Source organism: Mustela nivalis (genome assembly GCF_964662115.1).
Source record: "Mustela nivalis genome assembly, chromosome: 16".
Lineage (NCBI taxonomy): Eukaryota > Metazoa > Chordata > Mammalia > Carnivora > Mustelidae > Mustela > Mustela nivalis.
The window spans coordinates 30,968,629-30,985,804 of NC_139035.1; the positions used below are offsets into that span (position 1 = coordinate 30,968,629).

A 17,176-nucleotide genomic window follows, 5' to 3' on the forward strand; every position below is an offset into this window, starting at 1 on the left:
CACTCGGGCTGCAGGGGCCCATTTCTTGGGACCCCTGGGGGTCGTCTCTGCTGTGGTCAGCCCGAGGCTTGGCCCATTTCATGGCTCAGCCTGGACGTAGTATTTGTCCCATCAGCTCATGTTCCACTGACAGGTACCCAGCCACTGGGTGGCTTTGACCCTGGCGACAAGCTGGCAGTTTGGGGCAAGCAGCTCCCCAGCACCCACACTGCAGGTGGACGGCCCTGGTGCGCAGCTCTTGGCTCCCGCAGGACTAATGCACGGGGCAATGTACCTGTCCCGGCTCCAGGGCGACTCCCAGGATAGTTAGTGGCCTCGAGCTATAGGACCCCGCGTGCTTCCATCCTCACGGCACGCTCTGTGTTCGTGAGGCGCAGACTCCACGGGCTTGTCCTCTGTCACCCAGAGAGAGATAGGTCGGTGGCTGGGGACTAAGGCGGGCGACCAGAGGGTCAGGCCAGGCCTCCCCCACAGGCCTCCCTCTCAGTCCTCTGTAGGGACTCACCCGCCACTGCCAGACCACCCAAAGCTCTGCTGTGTTCCCCCTTGGATACCTGTGAGGGCCAGTCTGTTCCCTCAGGAGCTTCCTTCCACCCACTTCTGCTGGCCCATCCCTATGCCAGGAGCACTGGCATCCGGGATCTCTGAGCACCGTCCACGCCCACCCGTGTCACCCCCTCAGCTTAGTCCTAAATAGCATCCCCTCTGCTGAGATTTCTAGGGGCTCCGTGTGGCCAAGTCAGGTGTTGCTTTTCTGCTCCCAGCTTTCTTACTTGCTGGGAGCCACCCTCCTCCCCAAAGTGCTGTCCTTCCTTGGCTCCCGTGATGCGGCCTTTCACTCAACCACTCGTGCCCCTGACTGATTCCAGCGTTTGGACTGGGACCCTCCCTCCTCAGGGGAGTTTGCCCCATGCTGTGGTTTTATTTCTGTGCTCTGAGTCCAGAGCTTCAGGTGAGCTGTGGACGCTCTCCACAGCTGCCCCATCCCACATGGACACTCTCCCCATAGCAGAGACAAGCCCGGGCAAAGCCAGACCTTGGTGCCCACTTTCCAGCAATGAGCAAACCCACCAGGACAGCCCTTCCTGGCACGTAGCTCCACTATCAGGCACGGAATGTCAGAAGTCTGGGAGGCACCCTCGGTACCAGACTCCAACCCTCAGCAGTCCTGTTGTGTGAACGGACTGATGTCTGTCTCATCCTGTGTTCCTCACGGTCACTGCCCCAGTCCTGGGCCAGGCCCCCTCCTTCCTCACCTGGGTGTGGCCTGAGCCACACGACAACCTCAATGCTGCTATCCCTGCTCCCAGTGGGCCATCTCTCTCAGGGGTACCCATTCCTGCCCCCGACGGGCTGTCTCATGCAGCAGTGCCCGTCCCTGCTCCCGGTGGGCCATCTCACGTGGTGGTGCCTGTCCCTGTTCCCCGAGTGCACAGCACACACAGGCCAGACCCTGGGCTTCCTGCCCAGCCACCCCTCCACCCCCTCTCTGGACCTGGGGCCACCATTCCTGCCACTCCTCCTGGCCCCGCTGGCCCTGTCCTGTGCCTGGCCCTCTGCCAGGACGTTCCTCCCAGCAGTACCTGTAACCACCTCCTCCCTGCTCTGTGGGCATTGTGTGTTCGTTGTGCAGTGATGGAGGTGCCCGAGCTGCTCATTTGCCCACACTGAGGAAACCAGCAGCTTGGTTTCTGTTTTCTAACACAGTATATACGGATCGCTGTACAGTACTTGATAAATATGGGTTATAGAGAAAACAGAAAAACAAAGACCTGTTAGACGTTCCCCTTTAGATGATTAGATATGATGGTATTAAAATTGTATTTTAATAGAAATGGAAAACAGGGGTGCCTGGGTGGCTCAGTGGGTTAAAGCCTCTGCCTTCGGCTCAGGTCATGATCCCAGGGTCCTGGGATCGAGCCCCACATTAGGCTCTCTGCTCAGCGGGGAGCCTGCTTCCTCCTCTCTCTCTCTCTGCCTGCCTCTCTGCCAACTTGTGATCTCTGTCTGTCAAATAAATAAATAAAATCTTTAAAAAAAGAAAAGAAAGAAAGAAATGGAAAACACTCTTGGATGTTACAACAAGGTCAACTTGAAGGTCAGATTGCTACAGCCATTTCTCATTGGTTCCTTGTGTTGTGGACTAGAAGCACATGGTCAGGGTGCCTGCATTGGGCTGCCGTCCCATGGGCCATGGTGGAGACTAGCTGCTACCCTGTAGCCTGCTCTCTCCCAGGCATCCTGCACCAAGAGCCCCTCTCGCCTGGGCTACGTTGCAGCCAAGGTGGTGGTCAGGCTTCGCTGACGGCAGCTTCTCCTGGCTGTTCGACTGCCCCAGGGGAAGGAGCTCCAGACCTGCCTGCAATTCTGGGGCACAATGGGGAGACAACAGCTGGGGGCCCTAGCAGTTTCCTATCTCCATTTGCTGGAGCGAATCTGACCTTTGGAGTTGGGGTGTGGCTGGAGACCAAACCATGTGGTCAAACCATGGTGTCAGGGCTCTGGAGACAAGCAGGCCCAGCAGGGTGTGTGCAAATGTGCACTACTGTGTATATCTGTGATTTTGTTCGTGTATGTGATGCGTGTAATCCTAGTGTGTGTCCCTACTGTGTACATACACGTAATCACTACACATACACACATGGTATGTGGATACTGTCTGTGCATGTGTGCCTCGTGTACACATGTTGAATCCTATCACGCATGTGTGTACGTGTGCGTGCTTGTGTGTATATGGTATATATGTAACCCCTGTGTATATGTTCGTATTGTGCCCATGACCCTGGAACAGATGTGCTTATGCATGTACCGTGTATACATCTATGATCAAAGTGCGTATAATCTACCGTGTGTGTGTGTGCGTGAGCATGCACGTGCAAGAGATCATAGCAGCCAGGACATCCCAGGAGGCACCAATGTGCCATCTGTGAGCCTGAGGTCCTGGTGTGCCCTTGCTGTGATTCAGTCCAAGTCTGGAGGTGGAGCACCAGTGTCCCCAGTGTCCAAGGATGCAGGAGAGGCTGTGCAGAAAAAGCAATTTCCTCCCCCTTTGCCGTTCTGCTCCATTCTGTTTGGGCCTTCTGCACGATGATGATGCCCCCGCACCAGGAGGGCCACCTCAATCTGTGACTCAGATACGAGTCTCCCCCACGGACCCACCTAACAGACCCATAAGTGATGCTTTACCTGCTGTCGGGGCATCCTCGGCCCAGGGTCCCCACATCATGCAAGGGACTGGGACACATGGACCTCCCGGCGGGCTCAGTCCACCCACAGCCTGTCTCTCCTGCTCCTCTTCCTTGTGCCTGGCCCCATTCACCCCCTCGCACATGACACAGGGATGCTGTGTCGGCTGTCTCAGCAGAGCCTGTAACCACCTGATGTCCCGACCCCAAGGCTCACAAAGTCCTTGCCTGTAACTCATGATTTCTGGAGCTGTACGAGACATGGAGGGAAGCTGCCTTCCAGAAGAGTCTCTGTTCCCACCACCATGGATTCTGAGTCCCAGTGGGTGGACCAGCAGGAGCTCTGGGCCTGTGGTTGCTCTTTGACTAGCAGTTTCCAGGAACCTGTGGGTGGTTTGCAAAGCTTGCCATTTGCATGAGGCCCCTGTGGTGGGTGCTGCCTGTCCACGTGGACGCATCTGCCTCTCGGGGGGATGGAGAGGAAGGGCCCGCAGCTGGCTGGATTATAATTAATGCTTCCGTTGTCCATCTTGGCTCCTGACAGCGCACAGGCGGGGGGCTTCCTTGCCCCAAAGCTCATGGTTACTCAGGCACAATTGTCAGAGATGCTGCAAGCTGTGAAGGCAAACACTTCCTTTTCAGGGCGCGTGCGTCTGCACCTGCCGCTGGTGTCGGGACTGAGGCTTCTGCCAGGGGGTGGCTCACACGTGGCCTCAGAGCAGATGCGGCTATGACACGTCAGTACGTGCATGCCGGTGGGGCGGGGGCAGGGTGTCCCAGCTACATCAGGACCTGGTGGTGCCCAGCTGGGCCACTCTGGGCATTTGTGTCTTGCTGTTTCCATGTTCCTGCCAGTCCTCATGGGCACTCGAGGGGTGAGGAATCACTTGTTCTCCTCATTACGTGGGTGATGTAGCTAAAACCCCAAAAACCCAGACGAGCTGCCCAGCATGCCAGAGCTTGTCAGCTCGGAGCTGTGATTTGCACACAACTCTGGGAATGTCCACAGCCCATGCTTTTTTGTGCCACACCGCCTTGGTTTCCCTGTTGGATGGTTCATCTGTTCAACTTCATCATTCTGTAACACGTTGTGGGACCCTATGCGTCCAGTTTGATGCAGTGATGGGGTAGTCCTTTGTCCTTGAGACCATGGCCAGGAAGTCCTGCCGTGACCATGACTCCCTGGGCCTAGGGAACATTCTGGTAGTTTCTGATCCTAGTGGCTCTGGAACTTGCTTGGAGTGCCTGCTGGGAAAGAATCTCATGGGCCCATGTGTCCCTGACCATGGAAAGGGCCTCCCCTAGGCACAGTGCTTTGCGGTTCTGGGCTGTGGGGAGGGGACGCAGGTGGAGGTCCCAGTTAGGCTGGTCTCACCACAGATGTGGATGTTCCCCTGGGCAGCTCTGTACTGCCCTGCAGGCTGCCTCTCCCAGGCTCAGAGACTACAGGCTGGGCCAGTGGGGAGGTTGTCCCTGGGGTCCCAAGCCCTGTGCCCTGGGACTTCCCAGGTGGTGTCTGAGTTTCCCTGGGCCCTGGCTTTTGCAGGCCAGTTCCAGCCTCTGCTGGGGACCCAGCAGCAGGACCACCACATGTATCTGCACTATGGGAGGGGGCCTGCCGCTCTCTGTCAGCACGTAAGCAGTCCCCGCAGGCGTTCCTCTCTCTAGCTTCTTGGCTCCTGGCTGGCCCTGGCTGCCCACTCACGTGATGTCAGAACAGCCCCCAGACTCTCCTGTCCTATAGGTGAGGACACGAAGGCTCAGCGGTGAGAGGCCACTCAGCAGCCAGGCAGGTCCCGTGGGCTTCTGCTTCCCCATCTCCGCCAAGAGCCTGGCAGATCTCACTGCCTGTTGTTTGCAGGTCTGGAAGAGGGTGTGAAGGGGCCTCTCACCCCCACGCCTGTGAGCGGCTCTGTGCCTGGGGACCCATCTTTCTGGTGGGTCCTGGGGCTCCCTGCACACATGGTCTGCATGTGGGGGCTCCCATGCGCTGGGTGGTGAGCTTCCACGGATGTAGATTTGATGCAGGCCCCCATAGAATCTGTGCTGTGTCTCCTGGGGATGTTTAAGCAGATTGGCGGCTCTGAGTCCTGAGAAGAAACTGGAAATGACGATTTCTTTCCCCTAAAATGGAAAATAGAAGAGTTGGAGAAACCGTAAATCGCGGAGGATAGGATAAGCTTTCACTGTACTGGGAAGAGCGTCAAGGCCGGGAGAGGCTGTGTGACCTCCGTGAGGTCACACAGTGTGTGTTGGCCGAGCCAAGCCCAGGACCCAGGCTCCTTCCACACCATCTCCTGTCCCGCAGGGGCCAGCCTGGGGTCCGTATGCAGCCGGCAGGGTTGAGCCTCATGCCCTGCAGGGCCCGTGGGGACCAGGATGGGGACATCCAGGGAGGTGGACAGCCCCCATGTTGGCTGCAGCAGAGTAGACTGGGGCTCGCTGCTCCTGTCATAAGGGCTTCCTCTGTAAATACGCTAATCTCACCAACCTGGCTTTTGGGCGGGTGACACGTGTCATTAACACAGTCTCTCGATGGCGTCCCCGAGACACACATGCTCTCCGCTGTGGGAGATGACGCTCTGCTTTACCAGGGGCTGCCGGCGCCGGCCGGCTGTGCTCAGTGTGTTTAGCAGGTTCCCGGTGACCCCACGGGGGAGAGGTCTGGTGGTGCACATCCAGACGCCCCTTCCTGCTGGATGTGCGTCCTGACCGGCCAGCGGGCGGGCCATGGTGCTGACGCTGCTCTTCTCCCTGTCACCCCAGTGTGCCCGCTGCCTCCAACAGTGACTCATGGTGATTTCGTCTGCCACCCGCGGCCCTGTGAGCGCTACAGCCACGGGACTGTGGTGGAGTTCTCTTGCGACGCCGGCTACAGCCTCACCAGCGACTACAAGTACATCACTTGCCAGTACGGGCAGTGGTTCCCCTCCTACCAGGTCTACTGCATCCAGTCAGGTAAGCACGGACCACCTGGCCCATGCCGCGCTCGGTGGCCACCAGCCATGTGCTCCCTCCAGTTCCAGGGTCAGGGACACGGCGCAGAGACTCCTCTCCGTGTGTGCCCGTCCCTGGGGAGGAGGGACAGCAGCTTCTGTCTGCCCCCAGCCTGTCCCTCCCGGGGGCAGGGACCTCAGCCGTTCTCTCCTGTATAACCCAAACCCAGCCGTCCTCTCCTGTGTGAGGACGTGTGTCACAACCCAGAGGATGGCATCTCAGGGAACACCTGGTCTCTCAGATGAATGCCCAGGACCCTTGCAAACATTGGTGCTTCTTGGCGCATAGTGAATCCCTGGCCTCAGGAGTCCAGGGTACTGAGTGGGAGACAGAGACCAGGCACTCAGCCTCCCACCGTGTCCCGCACGCCCACCCCTGCCCACTCGCCCCAGCGTTTCCTGCCACAGCGTAGTGATGGCCATTGTCTGTGGGGGCAGCGCCTCATGACACGGGGCCCTTGGAGGCCCTTGGATGGCAGTGGGAGTCCGAGCATGATGTGTTCGGAGGTGGCGGCAGCAAGGGAGGATGGTAGGGGGCAGATAGCGCAGCCTGGGCTGCGGGGGTGGGAAGTGCCTTGGAAGGTAGTCAGCTGCCCCTTTTGCAGGTGTGCTGATGGCCAGAGGCGGTGGAGGGCGAGGGCCATGGCGCGCTCACCCTGCATCCCTCTATCCCTTTCTTCAACCTTTCTGGGGTACATTGCAAGCTCACTTCCCCGGGGAGACGGACTCACCCTCCCCCGCCAGAGAGGCAGGAGTGTTTCCGGCTGGGCGCCCACTCTCAGCCCCATGGGGAACACGCCCCTGAGGGTCCGTGGGCACCAGCAGAGGCCACAGAGCCAAAGGAGCGTGGGCCATGGATTCTGCATGTGGGGAGCCCCCAGACGCATGTGATAAGCATGTTGTTTCCCAGATCATCGAGCATGGGGACACATGGCCACCCCAGTCCTGAGGGCTCACACGCCACTCTGTTCTCTCCCTGGCAGAGCAAACATGGCCCAGCGCCCATGAGACCCTCCTGACTACGTGGAAGATCGTGGCATTCACGGCGACCAGCGTGCTGCTGGTGCTGCTGCTCGTCATCCTGGCCAGGATGTTCCAGACCAAGTTCAAGGCCCACTTCCCCACTAGGTGAGCGCTGGGCTCTGGTGCCTTGGGGCGGGGGAGGCGGGGGTGGTGGTGGTGAGAGCAGAGGGTCCCGGATCAGGCCAGGCAGATGGGGGAGAGCTGGGAGCAGGCGTCTGGGGCCCCGTGGGCTGGATGGGACTCGCCTCCCTCTCTCCCACCTCCCTGTGAACCCCAGGAGCTGTGGGGTGTGGTGAAGGGGTGCACAGAGTCAGGACTGCCATCATGCAGGGCCCCCCGCGACCCCATTCCCAGCCCCGCAATGTACATGGGGACCACAGGACGGATAAAGTCATGGACCTAATTAGGAGATGCTTTGAAGATGCGTGACACAGCAGAGATTCAAGAACAGCCTGTCTGGAAGTCTCTGGAGGGCGACCTGGTTCTGGGTGAGGCCTGGGGGAGAGGCAGGACCTGCTAGTCCTTGCCCCACCCATGCACGGAGATGCTTGGGGCTCATGCCTCTGTTGTCCCCATGGCCATCACAGAAGAGCAGTTCACCAGGAAGCAAGTACACCAGCTCCTCCGCGACAACAGGGCCGTCACCATAGCTGCTTGCCGGCCTCGTTCCTGGGAGAAGACGTTGCCGGGAGAGCCAGCAATGAGTGTGTGGCCATCCGGAGGCGGATGGCAGTGCCCTGGCCACCCTCCCTGACACCAGCTGCCTCCAACCACCTCCCTCCACGGAGTCCTGAGCGTCTTGGGGCTCCTGTGCCCTTGCTGGCCTCCCCTCGGGGAATTCTCACTTCCAGAAAACATGTGTCTTCGCACACGGGACACTGTCACCCCCAGAGCTGTGCGTGCCACCCATCAAAGGGGGCGCTGGTAATGGAGAAGGAGTCTCTGATGAATCACCTCACTCCCTTGCCTCCAAGGGAGTCCGGACAGTCACTCCTGCTCTTCGTCCCCAGGAGGGGCTTCAGCGTACCCGCTCCACAAGGGGTCTGTAAAGTGACCCCAGACTCTTCTGCGTGAGAATCTCTGTCTTAGAGAACTCCCTGGTTTGGGAAAAACCGTGCTCCGCTGTCCGGGTAGAAGACCACGTTCCTCAGAGCAAGCCCAGGACAGACTCCTCCTTGGGCGCACGGATGTGGGCCCTGGAGAGCTGCTCAACCAGCGCATGGAGGGGCTGAGCGCTGTGGGGGCTGTGGACAGGGCGCGCCCCGGAGGAAGGGGACTGGCTCGTCCTGGGCACGAAGACAAGAGCCAGCGGCTCTCGAGGGCTGGCGGCGAGCTCGTCTTTCATCCCCGCCTTGTTTTCCGGGAGCATGGGCCTTGCTTCTCACTCTCTGGAAGTGCACCCCACGTTTCTGCAGACTTGGGCCTGGCACTGCCCTCCTCCAGTGCTGCATCCAGACACGGCATTTCCTTGGGCTTCGGAGCCCCTGCTGCCAGCACTCTGCAATGAGGGTCTGCCCGCCGGACGCCCGTCTTCGTTCCTGGTTGGTCTAGTCCTGGCGGCAGCACTCGCGTGGGGGCCCCACAGAGGAGCCAGTCCACTGGCTGCCTGCAGCCACTGGGGCCCCATGTGGACCAGAGAGGTGTAGAGAGGTGGTCAGACGGGGCCTGTGGGATGACAGAATGTGCAGGGGCGAGGCCAGCAGCTGGAGCCACATGGGGGACCCTCCCGGCCCCACAGAGAACACGGCCCCTGCCGGTGGCCCCGTGTGGCTCTGGATCAGGAGGCTGCTGGGTCGGGGGTTGGAGCTGGGCCCACATAACCCACCGGTCAGGCAGTGAGGGAAGTCTCAGAGCTTTCCTCTTATCCCTTTGACTAAAATTGTGAGCAAAATGGCCTCAGTAGCACAGGGGGTCCCTTCCCTGGTGGGGCACAGGGTGCTGGTTTCCTGTCAGTCTGTGGCATCTTCTATGCCTAGCAGGTTCCACAAGGGGTCCTCTGGGGGCCCAGTAGACGGAGGCCAGAGATGGGAAGGAGGAACCCCAAGGGGGCACGGGGGCCCAAGACCGAGGAGGACGCTGCAGGCGGAATGTGGCCGTGGGACAGAGCGCTGCCGTGGGCCAGAGAGGGCCCAGGAAGGAGGCTGGTCCTTCCGCAGGAGCTCCATGTAGGCTCTCATCGGGGGCACAGAGGGCACTGGTGGCCTCCATCCAGGGGATGTGCTGTCTGATCTGTGGACACTGCTTTCCTTCACCCAGGGGGCCCCCGCGGAGCTCCAGCAGTGACCCGGACTTTGTGGTGGTGGACGGTGTGCCTGTCATGCTTCCATCCTATGACGAGGCTGTGAATGGAGGTATGAGGGCGTCAGGCCCAGGGTACCTGGCCTCCGTGGGCCAGGCCTGCCCCTTGCCAGTGGACGACCAGAGCCCCCCAGCATACCCTGGCTCAGGGGACATGGACATGGGCACGGGGGGGTCAGAAGCCTGTGACAGCGGCTCAGCCTCCTCTGAGCTGCTCCAGAGTCTGTATTCACCTTCTGTGTGCTTGGGGGGCACGCACCCTGACAGCGTGGACACGGGGGCTGGCACGACAGGAGAGACGGCGTCCAGCAGTCCGGGCATCGACATTGCAGATGGTGAGTGTTGGCCCCGCACCCGGCGCCAGGCCTCTCTGCAGCCTGAGCCGCTGCTTGTTGCTCTCTCTGTGTGTGTCCTGGCCATCCAGAGTGGGAGGGCTGCGGGGGCCCGTTCTTGGTTTCATAGTCTCCATGAGAACCAGGATGCATCCTTCCCTGTTCCTGCTTGGACAGGGCTCTGGGGGCTCTCAGAGACGGTCACCACGCACATGAGCAGGGGCTGGGTATGTACAGTAGGGCGGCCCCGGAGAAGCCTTATACAGGAGGGGCGCTCTCAGCAGGTGGGAGCTAACAGGCACGTGTGCTTGGCCGTTCACAGCTCATGGGGAAGAGACCCAGCTGTGTCCCCGGGGAGGCATACAGCACACGGTGCACGCAGGACCATCTGTCCCGCCAGTGGCCAAAGCTGCCCGGAGATGGCTTCTCTCCTGCATGCCCGCTGTCCCTGTGTCCCCACATCCTGCCTTTCATCTGACTTGACTCCGAAGGGCACATGGTTCAAGTCTTTCAACATTTCATTTTTCATGAGCTAGGTGTAAGATTTTCCACCAGAGGAGTGGTTTCTGTGATTATTAACTGATAAGTGTAGAACTTAACATTTTCTTTTCACTGACACCAGGAATCATTGATATTGTAGTCAAGCTTTTAATCCCCGATGCTTGCGGCTGAGTTAGTAACTGTCTGTCCTCTCACAGAGATCCCGCTAATGGAAGATGACCCGTGACCAGCAACGCCGCAAAGATTCTCCTGTCCCTGCGAGGATGGGAGCCACGCCCCTTGGAGTGAGGCCCCAGGGGATGGACTGTGGCGCCGTTGGGGGGTTTCCAGCTCACCTACATGGAGACCGTGACTCGCATCATCCATCTTGGGCTCAATGCTGCGGTGGGCACTCTCGGGGAGCAGCGACCAGGGGGTCTTCACCCCTGGTGAAGGGGTCTGGCTATCCCTGCTGCAGAGTGGGGCGGCTCCACACATGTCCCCTGGACCCCGCATCCCGTGACTTGTGCTGCGGCCACTGCCTGCCACCTTTGCAAGCATGTCCCCCGCCGATTCACCCTGCGGTCTGCTCCACGCAACACGGTTGCCGTGTGGCAGGCTCTGGGGCACGTGGGGGCTTTTCCTTAATCCGACACAGTACTGGATGCGTGAGAGAGGAATGGAAGGACACAGGCAGACTCTACTTCCTGGAACCTCATCCACAAGTGTAGTTGAGCAGCCCTGAGCCGTCCTTTGGTGAAACACAGTCATTTTCTGTGTCACGGGCTGGTGCACCACCGTGCTCTGGGTGTCTCGTGTTCGGGACTTTGTGGACAGTCGGATATGCTCGGACGTGTCTCCTGGTGGACAGGATTACAAGGCAGCATTCAGCATGACATCTCAAGGTGTCCCTTGACCGTGTGTCTCAAGAGTTGCAAGTCCCCTCCCAACGCCTGTTACGATGTAGCTCCCACTCCCAGAATGCAGCCATATGTTTATTTTCCAAAACAGAACCTGTTTCTGTAAACATGCTCCTCCTCCAAATAAAGTATGAGGCTGGGTTTTTTTCTTTCTGTTTCATCTGCGAAGTGTGCAGGCTGGCCTCCCGGGCCAGGCCACTACCCCGCTTCCCTCCCACTCCAGGGCCGTGCGCCTCTGCCGGAGGCCCACTGGTGCTGTTTCTGAGAAAATGATACAGAAATGTCTCCTCAAGCATGCTGATCTGTGGATTTGATGTCTGTCCTCCTTTGGGCTGTGGGTAAATAGAGATAAAACTCTGATCCATAAAATTCTCCATCGTCAGCGCACCAAGCTGGAAGCTTGGTCTAATCCTGTTTTATCCTGACACAGACTGATTGAAAGTTAAGTTTGAAGCATGGCTTTCATAGTGGAGCAGGTCAGGCCCAGGAAGGGTGGTGACCCTGAAAACCGGGGCTTGAGGCAACGGCTGTGAGGGGCTCCAGAGCTGGCCCGAGCAGAGGGAGCATTGCATGCATGAGGAACAACGTTTAATTACGGGAACTTCTGCACAACTTTGCACCACAAGGTACACAGAACGAGCTGGTTTTCATGAGTGTTTGTGCTTAAAAGTCCCCCTGCCCACCAGGAGGCAGAGGGCGTGGGTGGCTGGGGGTGCCAGGGTCCACTGTGGGCTGCCTCTTCCAGGCAGCTGCCCCAGGGGCCAGGCCTTCCCCATGCCTGTGCCTGTCCTCCCTTCGCGCCTCCTCACCACCCCCAAGTGGAGGGCATGTCTCTGACACCAGCTGGCGGGCCCCTCACTTTCTGGAAGAGGGCAGGTGGGAAGGGGGCAGGTCTGGCCTTGCCTCCTTCTGGGAGGTGTTCTCCTCCCAAACTAGCGAGCAGCCCCCTGACCCCTGTCAGCTGAGCACAGGGTGCCCCCCAACCCCTGCACCTGGAGTTAGGTAGTCACACATCCGGGCATCAGCGGCAACTGTGCTGGAAGTGTAGCAGCCGGTTGCAAAGAGATGCCTGCTCCTCTAACGGGATCCCCTGCACCCCCTCAGTCCCTTTAGCTTCTGGCTGTAGTCTCGCCCACAAATGCTGCTTGCTGTGACTTCTCATCTCGGTGAGGTTGTGTGGCAGGAGAGAACACCTATGACATCCCCCACACGTCCTGGTCCTGGCTTCACATGAAAGTTCAGGAAGGCCCTCTGACTCTGACACCCTGGGGACCAGTCAGCAATCAGGCTGGGGTCCCGGGTTGGGGAGAGCACCCTCCCCAGCTCTGCACTCTGCCCTGGGGAAAGGAGTCTCCTGAGACTGGAGCCTGCAGCCCAGAGCCCCGACTGCCTGTGGTCTACCCATGGTGCCCTGGTTTCCAGGAACCAGAGGGGAGTTCTCTGCTGCAAGTCCAGCCGACGTTCCAGGACATCCTCTCACTTCACTGCCATGAGGCTTGTTTTAATTGGAAAGTTTGACTTGCTGGTGTGTGCCCTTCAGAGCCTTTCACGCCAGCGTGCGCCTGTCCTGGCAGCTGCACGAGACTGCCTCCCACTCCCTGGCCACGCGGCAGGCCCAGGCCAGTGGGGAGTCCGAGGCTTGCGGCCCCACCTGCTGGGTCCAGATGCCCCTCGCGCTCCGGTGGTGCCACCCTCCACACCCCAGGGCCCGGTGTCCCCATGGGGACAGCACAACATCATGGGACAGCATGGCTTGGTCGCAGCCACCTCCCTGCTTCCAGTCCCGCCTCTGCCACTAACGCGCTGGGTGTTTGGATGACGGGTTGCCTCCTGGGGCCTCTGTCTCCTGATGTGGAAGTAAGAGCTGGCTCCCCTTTGGCCTTCCCTGCTGGGCTGTGGCGAGGGCCGCGAGCGCCGGACGCATACCCAGCAGGTGTTGGTGAGCAATGGCTGTTCTACCTGTTGCTGAGCATGGGTGAGGCTGTCACATGGCCAATTTCCAGACACCTCTCACCTGCCTGGGTCCCCGTGACCCTGAGAATGCTTGCAGGCGCACCGTGCTGGGGGTGCCCCCAGGGGGTGGGCAGAAAAGTCGGATGCCCTTTTCCCTGGGCCCATCCCCTCAGGAGCCCCTCCCTGGCTTCTGTATGCTGAGGCTTCCATGATGGGGAAGGTGTCTGATTCTCAGAATGCTCTGGAAGCTTCAGCTCAGGGAGGGCAGGACAGCCTTGGGAATTTCCCTGAGGACTCCAAAGGACCCAGATCACCTCCACAGGCAGCTCCGTAGGTTAACATGAACACCACCTCCCTAATTTTATAGTCTGTCTCAAATGAAAGAATCTCACCCCTGGGCCAAAGGATTGATCACAGCCAAGACATGCCTCTCTTGCTGCTCAGGAAGGGCATGGTGATCTGGAATGGGTGGCTCACGGGGGCCTCCCCTGAGCACCTGAGGCTGTGCAAGGGGACCCAGGGGTTATTGGTGTTTATAAGAACTGGTTGTTCAATGAATGAACAAATGCATAGTATCAACTGCTGGCTCAGCTTTTCACTCCTGGGCAGCCATTCACTGCTACCCCCTTTCAATAAACCCATTACCTCTGAGTTTACAAGTCATTCAAACACCAGCAGGAGGCATACTAGATCAGGAATGTTCTAACCAAGTCCTGAGGAGGGAGGATGACCATGGGAATACCAGCCAAAGGGAAGCGTCAAAGAATAGGTAGGTTTTGAATGACACAAACGCTTTGTTAGAGGTGAATGTTTTAATAACAAGAGATAGGAGGTGAGGATCCCAAAGAGAAAACACTATGTTAACAGATATGAAAATGCATGAATTAAGATTTTTTGAAAGATTTTATTTATTTGACAGAGCAGGAAAGAGAACGAGAGAGAGGGAGAGTGTGTGAGCAGGGGGAGCAGCAGAGAGAGAGGGAGAAGCAGACTCCCCGCTGAGCAAGGGGCCCTAACCAGGGGACCCTGAGATCATGATCTGACCAAAGTCAGATGTTTAACTGACTGAGCCACCCAGGCACCTCAAAATAAGATTTTTTGAGGAGCCAGGAGCTTGGCTCACAGAGAAAAGAAAGGCAGGGTAAGTCAGGACAAGACCATGAACGACCTTGAAGAAACTCAGATTTTCTTCAGTAACAATGTGGCACCTTTGAAGATTTTTGATAAGGGGGATGACCTGATGAGTCATGGTTTGAAAGAAAAGTCGCCAGCATAAGGGAGAGAACATACCAGCTGAGAGATGCCCTCCCTAGTTTGAAAGACTTTCAGCGTTTCCACTTGCAAAGCAATAATCAAGAACCAGGGACGCCTGGGTGGCTCAGTTGGTTGAGCAGCTGCCTTCGGCTCAAGTCATGATCCCGGCGTCCTGGGATCGAGTCCCACATCGGGCTCCTTGCTCTGCAGGGAGCCTGCTTCTCCGTCTGACTCTGCCTTCCACTCTGTCTGCCTGTGCCCGCTCTCGCTCACTCTCTCTGACAAATAAATAAAATCTTAAAAAAAAAAAAATCAAGAACCATGTCCACCAGCAAAGCCTGGAAGCAGGGTTACTGCCACGGAAATGAGTTTCAGAGATGACATGACGTGTCAGATTCCAGTGATGGATGGACTCCCAGGTGAGAGTCAAGGGTGTCGGTGAAGGATGCTGCTTCTGTCTGGGCCAACAGCAAGAATGTGATGCCATGCAGAAGAGGGAATGGTGAAAATAACAAATCCTTCCCATTCAGCCTGTCGTTTGTACACCTGACACATATCGAACTTTCTTGGTTCCATTCTGGCATGATAGGATATGAAAATTAAAATTATCTGCTCTAGTGTTTTTCAAAGTCAGGTCCTCAGACTGCTGTTTCTTGACATGCACAAGTGATTTGATGAGCAAAACAATACATGTGAGCATAGTAAATACTCTGCAAAGTCCTGCAGTGAAAAAACCCTCTTCATTTTGTTTACAGTGAACTACTCCAAAAAATTAAGTTTTTCTAAACTTCTTAAAAACAAAACTTATGAATGAATGAATGAATGAAGAACATATTTTGAGAAAAACCAATTTAGTCCAAACTCCTCGTTTCGTAGATTAGAAAACCAAGCCCAGGGATACCCAGTGGCTTTTCCAAAGTCAGAGAACTTTTCAGAGTCAGGACTGGAATCTTCTTTCCAGAATTCTGTATGCAGTACTCTTCCTTCTGGGTTTCCAATTACTACAACGGTGATTTGTGCAGCCTCCCTGAACTGGAACCAGCCGGAGGGCAGAAGACGCTTTGGTCCTGCCTGCCCCTTCTCTCAGATCCCCTCCCTCCGCAGGCACAGAGCTCCCTCAAACCGTAGGCTTGGCTGGTCTTTCGACCTTCCCTTCCAACCTTTGCAGGGCTGAACAATACACATTCAACTGAGTAAATGAAAAGATCGCATTGGCTTTATTGAGCAATTCATGAATTGGGCAGCATTCCATCTTCGAACTCCAGAAGAATGGGTGTCTCTCCAGTTAGAATGGACAAAATGAATAAGACAGAAAACAACAAGTGTTGGTGAGGATGTGGAGAAAAAGGAACCCTCTTACACTGTTGGTGGGAATGCAAGTTGGTGCAGTCACTTTGGAAAACAGTGTGGAGATTCCTTAACAAATTAAAAATAGAGCTTCCCTATGACTCTGCAATTGCACTACTAGGTATTTATCCCAAAGATACAGATGTAGTGAAAAGAAGGGACATATTTACCCCAGTGTTCATAGCAGCAATGGCCACAATTGCCAAACTGTGGAAAGAGCCAAGATGCCCTTCAGCAGATGAATGGATAAAGAAAATATGGTCTATACACACACACACACACACACACACACACATACACTATGGAGTATTATGCCTCCATCAGAAAGAATGATGGAGTCATCCCACACAAAATTTCTATGGACCCAAAGAGGCGGGACCACAGCAGCAGCCCGTCCTCCCCACGCTGCTGGAAGTGCAGGGGTGTCCACACCCGCTGGGGGCATCAGAGGGCCGGCCAGGAAGTGCCTTAGGTATCCCAGGCCAGCCGGCCGCAAGGGATGGGCGCAGCCGGAAGTGCGGGCAGGACGCCGGAAGTGCCGGAAATACGCCGGCAACGTCCGCAGGCGCTCACAGGGAGCGTGGCAAGCTGCGGAGCAGGATGTCCCTGAGGCGCCCGGCCGGCCTGCGCCCAGCCGCCTGCTCCCTCAGGCCGGCTGCCAAGGCGCTGAGAGAGCTCGGCTAAGGACACCCCACGCCTTCCAGCTCAGCCCGTTGAATCACCCCGTGACTTTTTCGAGCCCCGCGTTGGTGGGTGTCACGGGCGGCTGCGCACTTCGCCTCCATTGGCGTGGCTGAGGCGGCAGAGCTGGGCTTAGGTCCTGCGGCCTGCGGGATAGACTTGCTCCAGAGTCTGCAGAGCCCACGCCCCCGAGGCCGCGAGAGACGGGAAATGCGTGCGCCCGGTATGCTGACGGCTCTGCGCGGTGCTCCCTGATTCTGAGGAACTGCCGTCCAAGGTGGGTGTGCGCCGGACCTTCCACTGCTCTCACTGGTGTCCAGCTGCATCTCCAGCCCCCATTCAGCCCGGTATCCCGTGGGGTGCGACAGCTGCGTGGGCAACAGGGGCCAAGGACGCCCCCTCTCCACCACTGGGGGAGCTGAGGGAGGGCAGCCCCCGGGGGCTGGGGCTCGGGGTGGGCTGCGTCCAAGCTGGTCCTCTCTCTCTGGGACGCTTCGGGGATTCTCGGGGACTCTGGTGGCAGCACCCTGGCATGGGTGGGTGGTCCTTCCTTCCCAGGTGCCCCTCAGCCCTGGGTTCTTGCTGTGAACTCTGCAGACTCTGATGGGATCCACCGCCACCCATCCCAGAGCTGGCCTCTGTCCAGCAGACGTTCCTGCTTACCCTTTGGTGGTCCCGGGAGGCTTGTGTGCTGTCAGTGGGGTGCA

General features: G+C 57.8%; 1 protein-coding gene and 1 long non-coding RNA gene across 8 annotated transcripts in view; one reads left to right on the plus strand and one right to left on the minus strand.

Annotated features, from left to right (window-relative positions):
* Positions 1-11,376, plus strand: part of SUSD4 (sushi domain containing 4) — a 78,246-nt gene extending 66,870 nt beyond the window's left edge. For 3 of the 7 annotated variants that reach the window (XR_014304306.1, XR_014304307.1, XR_014304308.1), the window contains 4 exons: positions 5,952-6,143; positions 7,165-7,309; positions 7,792-8,745; positions 9,461-9,550. Coding sequence is in view for 4 of the 7 variants with exons in the window: in XM_082704552.1 (XP_082560678.1) it covers positions 5,952-6,143; positions 7,165-7,309; positions 9,461-9,837; positions 10,533-10,561 (743 nt within the window). In the remaining 3 variants the exon portion in view is untranslated. Of the gene's footprint in view, positions 1-5,951; positions 6,144-7,164; positions 7,310-7,791; positions 8,746-9,460; positions 9,838-10,532 lie in introns of those variants that run through there. The other 4 variants (XM_082704552.1, XM_082704554.1, XM_082704553.1 and 1 more) reach the window with 2 other exon arrangements.
* LOC309850529 overlaps positions 1-17,176 on the minus strand; it is a 510,333-nt gene that overhangs the window by 168,263 nt on the left and 324,894 nt on the right. The window lies entirely within an intron of this gene.